Source organism: Physeter macrocephalus, chromosome 11 (genome assembly GCF_002837175.3).
Source record: "Physeter macrocephalus isolate SW-GA chromosome 11, ASM283717v5, whole genome shotgun sequence".
Lineage (NCBI taxonomy): Eukaryota > Metazoa > Chordata > Mammalia > Artiodactyla > Physeteridae > Physeter > Physeter macrocephalus.
Window position 1 is genome coordinate 153,924,855 of NC_041224.1, and position 10,358 is coordinate 153,935,212.

Below are 10,358 nucleotides of genomic sequence, written 5' to 3' on the forward strand. Positions count from 1 at the left end.
TTCATGAATGTAAAATCAAGTACAAGGCCTTGGAAGGGTCCTGCAGTTAAGTTTGATGAAAAATTCACCACTGGATGGAACCCATAGCTTATGAAATAGTGGGAAAAGGTGAGCAGTCCGGGGCGAGAGGGAGATAACGTTTGCCTAAATGGAGCAATATAAGAGTCCAGATAACAAAATAACAACTATTACCTCATTTGGCTGTTTTTACACCCATAAGGAATGAAAGTGAGGTCACACAGCTAGTAAGATGCCAGGCCCCTTAGTTGTGGAATGGTGTGGAAAAATAATCATAATAGACAAATAACATACAAGCAAAACACCATGGTGCACATTTTCTTTTTTTTTTTTGGCTGTGCCGCACAGCATAGAGAACTTCCCCTAACAGGGATCGAACTCATGCCTCCTGCGTTGGAAGGGCAGTGTCTTAACCACTGGACCGCCAGGGAGGTCCTTTTTTTTTTTTTTTTATGGTGCACATTTTAAAAGACAAGACCTATGATTATTAGCCGATGTGAATTACTCAACAAAGTGACAAAACTCAATTCCAGTACACTCCTCTGGCTATTAATGTTACCGAACATAAGTCCATGTGCCTGACGCACAGTGAGGCCAAACAATACCAAAACATTGGAGTTTGGAACAGAGAAAGGTTTATTGCAGGGCCATGCAAGGAGATTGGTGGCTCATGCCTTAAAAACCTCAAACTCCCCTAAAGCTTTCAGCAAAGCACTTTTATAGGAAAGGTGGAGGGGGCGTGGTTGTTGCAAACTTCTTGATGTTAGATCCTTTAAAAAAAAAAAAATTATGTATTTATTTAGTCTGCGCCGGGTCTTAGTTGCGGCATGCTTGCGGGATCTAGTTCCCCGACCAGGGACCGAACCCCGGCCCCCTGCATTGGGAGCGGGGAGTCTTACCCACTGGACCACCAGGGATGTCCCAGATCCTTTGTTCTTGAGGTCAGGTCAGGTCAAGGTCAGGTAACGATGTTCTCATAAATCTCCACCAAACAAATGTTATTCTCTGTTCCGGCCTGAAAGGGCAAGGTCCCAAGGCACAACTTTCACCCTCAGGGCCGGGTCCCCAGACCCTGCCCAGCCGTCATCACTGAGGGAGCAAGGTGTCCAGGACTCAACTGGCCCTCAGGCTCCTCAGGCCGCCCAAAAGGCGGGGGTCAGGTCCCACAGACTGCGACCCAGGCCGACTACCGCTGCCATTAGGTCGCAGAGACGGGCATGGGGGAGAGGTTCACCACTGCCTCAAGGCCTGGGCCCCTCCAGTGGGCAGCCTTGGCAAGGGCTCTGAAGCCCTACAGGACACAGCCCCCAGCCTGTCCTGGGGCTCCCCAGCGCACCTGCTGGCAGGAGGCTGCGGAGGGCCTGGAGGGCCCCAGGGAGAAGGCCGTGATCTGATCCACCTCTTACCTCACTCTCCGCTGGAGGACCACCGCCGGTCGGAAAGTTGGCGGAGCAGGACCGCTAATCGCCTCTCTAACCTTCCCGCTTTGGGGTTCTCACGGTAACCGGTCGCCCAGGGTAACTGCGTGCAGCAACGGCTGCGCGCCAAGGGCTGCTCGCTGGCCTGCTCCACCACAGGATCCCGGGCAGGCTCAGGGGCTCGGTCCCGCCGAGGGGCCGGCGCTGCCTCAGCTGCCGTCTGCCTTAGCAGCCGGGCTGGGGGCGGGGGCAGAGACCGGGGTCGTCCCGGTCGGCCCGGGGCCCGCGTCGGAGCCAATCGGGCGGCTGGCTGCAGGAGGCGGCGGCGGCCGCACGCTCCTACATCATGGAGGCCCCGGGGTCCGGCCGGCGCGCCCTGCCCTATTACATTAATTTTGGAGACTGGACACTTTGTTAAGTGCCAGGTTCCTTCAGGGGCAGCCCGGTCCAGCCCACGCTGCACGAGCCAAAGAGCTTCTGAGAGGCAAAACTAGAAAAAATTTTCCCAACATAAAGTTCCTGTGTGTCTGCTTTCGCTCTTGCTTTTAAAGGTCGGCCACTGTTTGGCAGGACTTGGCGGCCCTCCGAAGAGTTATAGCAGGCTGCTCGGCCCCATTAGGCCTTAGGCTGCAGATAGGCAGCCTGTCGCTAGAGGGACTCTAACTAGTTTCTAACTTTCTTCACAGCCCTCTGCAGTTGACCCGAGATCTGAAAAAGGCTCAAAATGGTGGTCTCATTTCCGGCTCTCCTGCGACCCTTCCGACTCTGTCGATGGGACCCGACACCCTGGGCGCGGTTGGCAGGGCCTACAAAGCTGAGGACCGGTTTCACAAACTCTTGGGCCCCTGCCAGGATGGCGGTAACAGTGACGCTGGAGCCTGCGGGCCGCTGCCGCTGGGACGAGCCGGTGCGCATCGCCGTGCGCGGCCTGGCCCCGGGGCAGCCGGTCACGCTGCGCGCGTCCTTGCGCGACGAGAAGGGCGCGCTCTTCCGAGCCCACGCGCGCTACTGCGCTGACGCCCACGGCCAGCTGGACCTGGGGCGCGCGCCCGCCCTGGGCGGCAGCTTCACGGGCCTCGAGCCCATGGGGCTCCTCTGGGCTCTGGAGCCCGAGAAGCCCTTGCTGCGGCTAGTGAAGCGGGACGTGCAGACGCCCTTCCCCGTGGAGCTGGAGGTGCTCGATGGCCACGACCCGGAGCCCGGAGGGCTCCTGGGCCGGGCGGTGCACGAGCGCGACTTCCTGGCGCCGGGGGTGCGGCGCGAACCCGTGCGCTCGGGCCGGGTGCGCGCCACGCTCTTCTTGCCGCCGGGTAAGCCCCCTGCTTCCCTGTTTGTCTTGTCTGTGAGAGAGAGGCAGTAAGTAGGTAGCTCCCAACATTCCGAAGGTCTGTGGGGCCTGAAAATTTCGAGGAGACAAGAATGGAACGTAAGGCTGGCTGGGGAGGTGGCTCTGCTGCTCCAAGACAGAGGTCAGAACGAAGACATCGCAAGGAAAGGGGAAAGATAGTTGTAATTAAAAAAAAAAAAAAAAAGTATAAGGAGTTTCCAGTTTTTAAAGTTTTCTTTCTAAAGTTTCTCAGTTTTACAACTTTGCTTCTAACTCCCAGAGTATATTACGATTTAAGAAAATTACCATGAAGGAAGAAGGCCTCTTGCTATCCACTGGAAATCTTCTGAATTATTGGTTAATTTTACCGTTACATAAAAAGCAACAGGCCAATGAAAAAGTTAAAAGATGCTTACCCTGATTAGGATCAGGGAAATGCGAAGTAAAACTAAACACTACACTCAACACCCTCAAAATTTAAAAGTCTAACATTACCAGTTTTTGACCAGTATGTGGAGGAAAAGGAACTTCCATACACTGCTAAAAGGAACACAATTGGGGCTTCCCTGGTGGCGCAGTGGTTAAGAATCCACCTGCCAATTCAGGGGACACGGGTTCAAGCCCTGGTCCGGGAAGATCCCACATGCTGCCAAGCAACTAAGCCTGTGCACCACAACTACTGAGCCAGCGCTCCAGAGCCCGTGAGCCACAACCACTGAAGCCTGCGCTCCAAAACAAGAGAAGCCACCACGTTGAGAAGCCCATGCACTGCAAAGAGTAGCCCCTGCGCACCACAACTAGAGAAAGCCTGCCAGCAGCAACAAAGACCCAACGCAGCCAAAAATAAATAAATAAATAAAAATTTTTAAAAAGGAACACAATTATTCATCTACTCTGAAAAAAATTGCTTTTACTTAGAAAGTTGACTGTCATTCTACTCCTGGTGCACCAATAGGTATTTATGTTTGTAAGAGCAAAAACAACTGGAAACAGCCTAAATGTCCATCAGCAATAAAACTGATGAATAAATTGAGGTATATTTATAGCACAAAAGTGATCGAACTATAGTCACAAGAATCAAGGGACTTCCCTGGTGGTCCAGTGGTTAAGAATACGCCTTCCAATGCAGGGGACGCGGGTTCGATCCCTGGTGAGGGAACTAACATCCCACATGCTGCAGGGCAACTAAGCCCGCGTGCCACAGCAACTAAGACCCCACGCAGCCATAAATAAATAAATAATTTTAAAAAAACAAGAATCAAAATGGATGAACCTCAAAGACAGTGTTGACGGAAACATCAAGTCCCCAAAGAACACATTCAGTATCATTACATTCAGATAAAATGCAAAAAATAGGCAAAATAAACAAAATGCCATTTAAGGAATACTTACAAGTAGTAAGACTAAAGAAAATCAAGAGATTGATAAAATTCAGAATAGTGGAAAGTGAGGGAAGGGGAACAGGTACTGACAGGGCTTTGATGGTTAGTACTGAATTATTAAAGTTCGTATAAAGGTATTTGCCTTATAAATAGTCCTTAAAATTTGCACATTAAATACAAACTTTTAATGTAAATAGTGAAAATGTGACATAACTAGACTTATACACAGTAGGTAGCTTTCTGAGTCTAGCGTAATGTATTTGAGATTCATTCCTGTTGCTCCATATATCGGTAGTTCCTTCTTGTGTCTTAGAAGTTTCCCATTAGATGGATGTGGCACAGTTTGTTTATTCTTTCACCATTTGGAGGGCATTTGGGTTTCAAGTCTTTGGAGATTAAGAATAAAGTCACTGGAAACGCTTGCATCCAAGTTTAAGTTTTCATTTTTCTTGGGTAAATGCCAGGGAGTGAGATTGCTGGGTCATAACCTAAGTGTATGTTTAACTTTATAAGAAACTGTAAGCTGTTTTCCAAAGTGATTGTATCATTTTGCATCCCCACTGTTGCCCTTAAAAATAAAAGTTAGTTATTTGGCTAACAAAAGTGGGTAATTTGGGAATAGCAGAGAATTGCAAATTGGAACAAGCAAGCTAAGGCAAAAACCATAGGCAAGTGCAACAAAGCAAGGAAAAGAACGCTATTTTATATTATAGAGAAAAAGGAGGAATCTGGGAGGGGTTGTTTTGAACAAAAGTCCATAAGAGAAAAGAGAGTTTGGGATAATGGTGATTTTTCATTGCTGAGTTGCTGGGGTAGTCAGTTTCTTGGAGGGGAGGCTATTTACACCTTTTGCTGTTGGGGACTGTAGTTGATGATTCTTTCCTGTTGATGATCCTTCTGTTGTGATCTGTAATTGACAATTCTTCCTATAATTGACATGGAGTGGTACTGCAGGAGAGCTCCCCAGTTCTGTCCTCCTTACTCCATTGTAGTGAGGTTTTCCTTTATTAGTTTTCACATTTCTCCCTTTTAATCACGATCTCTTTCTCCAAAACCATCGATGATCGAGAGTCAGTGGAGTGGCTTTTTGTCCTTCTGTGTCAGGAAGGACCTTTCCTGGGTGTCATGTCCCTTGTTAGAGGGCAACTGCACAGAGTGGAAACCTATTGAGGTCACATTTGAGTAACAAGGAGGGGTAGGAGGGAGAACTTCCAGGAACTTTCCATCTATAGTCCATATTTCTCAAGACCCTAAGAACTAGAGATCATCTCTTTTGGTATATATCATTTTTACAGAGGTTTGACAGGAAACAAGTATAGAATCAAAAGTAACATGACAATTCCAAATTGTATGATGATTCTAAACCAGGATCCTAGGCCTGAAGATAGCCAACTGAACAAATATTTATTGGCACTTATTCTGATTTTGGGGAGAAAAGTTCTCCCTACTGAGGTGAACCCAGAGCCATGGATGCCTCCTGGAAGTCCCCATTAAAAGCAGCCGGGAAAGCAAAATAGACTAGTGAATACAACAAGGGCACAGTCAATCTAAAACAATTAACCAAGTGCTTTCAGGAAGGTACAGTGCAGGCATAAACATGAGGCAACAGCTAATGAACTCTTCATGAAGATAGCAAAACTTCAAAGACATTTAAAAACAGTATTCTTACCTTAAAATAACCATTTGTAACCAAATGCGTTATTAGTGGCATAGCATGTGAGGTTGCCAGTTCAGTTACCCTGAATTTGGATAAGAATCCAGAGTCAGTTAATAGTCCAGATGAAAAGACTAATGTGAATCCTGAACTTTCTAACAGTACTGGCCCTGACATCTTAGCAAAGCTGTCGGGTCAGATGTCATGTGCTTCAATTCTGGGAAATCTTTACTTTCAGGTCATCCTATGATGTGAGGTCCAGTGAGGGTTTGGTGCTTTTATTAGATGTGTCATGTGAAATGAAGAGTCTACTCCCTGAAGTTTGGCAGCACGAGGGTTGATTAGCAGTACTTGAAAGGGGCCTTCCCAGAGGGGTTAAAAAAGTCTTTCTGGAGGTGTCTTTTTCAAGAGGAAATCTCCAGAATACAAGGTATGATGCTTAAGGTCTTCATCTCCTGGGATTGCTCTGTGACAAGATTGCTCTACCAAAGCATGATTATTTTCAATGGAAGCAACGAGGTCTTTACAGTATGAAATATACCTCCTTTTATCAGCTGTGAATCAAAAGAGGCTGGGGCCAGGTGCATTGGATGTCTTGTGACTATCTCAAAGGGTGAGAGTTTATGAGTTCCAAAGGGGGTGGATCTGAGATTTAGAAGGACCAACAGCAATGCTTTGGGCCAAGGTATTTGGAGGGTTTGTACGAATTTTGCCAATTGAGTCTTTTTTAAAAAAAATATTTATTTATTTGTTGGCTGCGTCGGGTCTTAGTTGCGGCACTTGGGATCTTTGTTGTGGCAATGCAGACTTCTTAGTCGCAGCATGTGGACTGTTAGTTGTGGCATGCATTCGGATCTAGTTCCCCGACCAGGGATTGAATCCCTGCCCCCTGTATTGGGAACGCGGAGTCTTACCCACTGGGCCACCAGGGAAGTCCCGCCAATTGAGTCTTTGTTGTTGTCGTTTGTTTGTTTTTTTGGCTGTGTTGGGTGTTCGTTGCAGGCTCTAGAGCACAGGCTCAGTAGTTGTGGTGCACGGGCTTAGTTGCTCTGTGGCACGTGGGATCTTCCCGGACCAGGGCTTGAACCTGTGTCCCCTGCATTGGCAGGTAGATTCTTAACCACTGCGCCACCAGGGAAGTCCCCAGTTGAGTCTTAATAGCGCCCTTAGTTTGTTTGACTTACCCTGAAGATCGAGTATGGTAAGTAAGCATGGTAAGTGAAAGTGTTGTAAAGCCAGCCAAACAGCCAAACAGCACAGACTTATTGAAGTACCTGACTGGTAAAATGGGTTCCCCAATCGCTATGCAGTTCAGGAGGGGTTCCCCAGGTAGGGATAATTTTTTCTAACAGAATTTTAGCTATTGCAGAAGGAGTGACCTGTCTACAGGGGAAAGCTTCAGTCCAGTGAGAAAACATGCAAACCGTGACGAAAACATATTTAGATCCATGAGAAAGAGGAAACTGTAAGAAATCTATTTGCCAAAACTTGAATGGCCCGTTAGACTGTAAGTGTCCAGGAGCAGTGTGAACAGGTTTTCCTGGATTCTAGCTTGAGCAGTTGGGGCAAGTGAGGTGTAGGCACTTTTTGTGACCTTTTTAATATTTTCCCACCAATATTTGTTCGTGAATGCTATCATTTTGTCAGCAGACTAATGGCTTAATGCATGTACAGTGGTAAGTAGTGGGAATTTTAGAATTTCTGGTAAGACCAGATTGTTGTTTTATATAGGGGCTGGATCATATGAAAAAATTTGGAATCCAATTTTGACGGTTGACAGCTAGCCTGAGAAAACCTTATAATTGGCACTTAATTTTAGGTTTCGGGTAGTACAGGATGCCCCAGATCTACTTGGAACCAAATGTAGTCCTTCTTCCATAATCAGGTGTCCTAAATATCCAACTTGCATTAGAGCAAACTGCAATTTTTCTTTGGAGACTTTGTGTCCTTTGAAGGCCAAAGTTTTAACAGGTGGATGCTGTCTTCCCATGAAGAGGTTTTGCTCACGGGCCCAGCCGCTCCGCGGCATGTGGGATCTTCCCGGACCGGGGCACGAACCCGTGTCCCCTGCATCGGCAGGCGGACTCTCAACCACTGCGCCACCAGCGAAGCCCCCCATGAAGAGTTTTGAGGTGAGCAGAGAAGCAAATCATCTGTGTATTGTGACAAAGTAGAGCCTGCAGAAACGTTCATATCACCCCAATCAGCTTTCAAGACTTGTGAAAAGTAGGAGGGACTCTCTGTGAAAACCTGGGGCATTACTGTCCAGGTGTATTGCCTTTCTTCCCAAGTGAAAGCAAACATGTATTGGCTAGGCTCGTCAATTAAAATACTAAAGAATGCACTGTATAAATCAGTTACAGTGAAAAAGTTCCTGGGACTAGATGTCAGTAGTGTGTGTGGGTTAGGAACAGCAAGGTGTCAAGGGATGACAGTGTTTATTGCTTCTAAGTCCTGGACAAACCTCCTGGCCCAGCCATTGGGCTTTCTCACAGCTAAAATAGGGGTGTTCTCACAGCTAAAATAGGGGTGTTCCAGGGACTAGTACAGGGGATAATGAAGCCCTGAGGATTGTAATCCTCTATTATGGGTTTGATACCTTGCAGGTACTCTTTATTTCTAGGGTACTGATTAATTTTGGGAGAGGTTTTGAGAGATCTGTTTGAATGTTGATAGGAGTTGCACTGTGGATTCCTCCAATATCACTTGAAATTTTGCCTGTAAAGAGGATGATGGTAGCTGATCCAATCAGGGCAATTGATCAGTGTCTCCCAGATTCAGCTACCATGCCATCAGTAATGGAGCCAATAAAGGATGTCAAAGAGTCATTTAATTCACTTGGTTGGCTATTTTGATTGCTACTGTCAAATTCCAGAACTATTTCCCTGTTGTGGGAGAGAGAAATTCCAGTATAATCCTTTTCTGAGTCTCAGCCTAATAAATGAATAGGGACAGAGAAACTCAGGAGAAAAGGGTGTATATCTGTCAAGGGCCTAAACAAAAGGGAATAGGTTCAGAGACGGGAACTTCTTGAGATTCATTAGAGAGCCCCACAATTTGAACTATTTTAAAACTCCAAAGCAGGGGCTGCTTTATAGCAGTGGGGTTGAGCATGGAGAGTGTAGCTCTGGTGTGTCATTAAGGACAGAGAGAGCTTCATCCCCAATCTGGAGAAATGTTTCTCCAAGTGGATTAAGAAGGAGGATTGGGAAGGGCCCCTGTAGTTCCTCAGAGCCCCGTCATTGGAAATTAGGAGGACATTGGAAAGGCTGGCTAGAGGCCTGAAGGCACCTAGAGCACTAATATTTGTAAAAATCTTTTACAATATCTGGGCTCTTTGCAATAATAGGAAAAACTAGGAGGGATTTTGCCTCTGTTTAGGGGCCTTCATTTGCCAGAGATGAAAATTAAGAAGTCTAGTGGTCTTTCTTTTAGGCGACTCATCTAGGGTGCGAGTGAGATGATTTGCCAGATTAACTAAATCTGGAGTGGACATAGTTTCCCATTCCACCCTGCTGTTTTAACTAAAAGAGGAAGATCCTGGCTCAGCACATAAATACACATAGAGTCAAAGGCTACCTGAGTGGATTCACCATATGAAGGAAGACCAGAATTTGCTTTGAAGACAATCTGAAATCAATTCTACTAGTCATGAACAGGTTCATCAGATTTTTGTGTGTGCAAGCCTGAATTTTGTTCCAATCAGCAGTTTTAGGAAAAGCTACTGTAATTGCTCGGTAGAGGTTTTCAGCAAGTATTCTAGCATTTTGCCAAAAGTTAGGGGTTTGTTTTTCTAAATCCTGTTCAGGATGTCTCATCAGGGAAGCTTCATCCAATGTTTGGGTTGACCCTCACCAACAAGCAGGTGGACTAACTGATATAAATCTAAGCAACCAGCTTGGTAAATTTGAATAACTGTGTGAAACTCTTCAGCCAACCTATGAGGGTCCTCAGTTACTTTAAAAACTCTTCAGCTATGGCTCCCAATTTGGCTTTAGTCCAGGGAACATAAGAAATTTGGGGTTGGGGCTTCCCTGGTGGCGCAGTGGTTAAGAATCTGCCTGCCAATGCCAGGGACACGGGTTCAGGCCCTGGCCTGGGACGATCCTACATGCCGCAGAGCAGCTGGGCCTGTGCGCCACAGCTATTGAGCCCGTGCTCTAGAGCCCGTAAGCCACAACTGCTGAGCCCACGTGCCGCAACTGCTGAGGCCTGCACACCTGGAGCCCGTGCTCTGCAGCAAGAGAGGCCACCGCAGTGGGAGGCCTGCGCACCGCAACGAGGAGTGGCCCCCGCTCGCCGCAGCTGGAGAAAGCCTGCGCACAGCACCAAAGACCCAACACAGCCCAAAATAAATTTATTAAAAAAAAAAAAGAAATTTGGGGTTTACTTGGGTCCTCAGAAGACATAATTTTACAGGGGCAGATTCTGATAGGTTCAGAGGAGGAGGGAGTAGAGAGAAGTTCAGGGAAAAAGGGAAACTCCGGGCTTCCCTGGTGGCGCAGTGGTTGCGCGTCCGCCTGCCGATGCAGGGGAACCGGGTTCGCGCCCCGGTCTGG

The 10,358-nt window shown here is 47.2% G+C and overlaps 1 protein-coding gene across 5 annotated transcripts in view; it reads left to right on the plus strand.

The window, feature by feature from the left end:
• Positions 1-158: 158 nt before the first annotated feature.
• The window catches only part of LOC102981477 (acyl-coenzyme A thioesterase 1), a 25,333-nt gene continuing 15,133 nt past the window's right edge, over positions 159-10,358 (plus strand). For 3 of the 5 annotated variants that reach the window (XM_028496138.2, XM_028496137.2, XM_028496139.2), the window contains exon 1: positions 2,141-2,746. In XM_028496138.2, the coding sequence (XP_028351939.1) occupies positions 2,161-2,746 (586 nt within the window). In that variant the 5' untranslated portion in view covers positions 2,141-2,160. Of the gene's footprint in view, positions 2,747-10,358 lie in introns of all 5 variants that reach the window. The other 2 variants (XM_024116821.3, XM_055088578.1) reach the window with 2 other exon arrangements.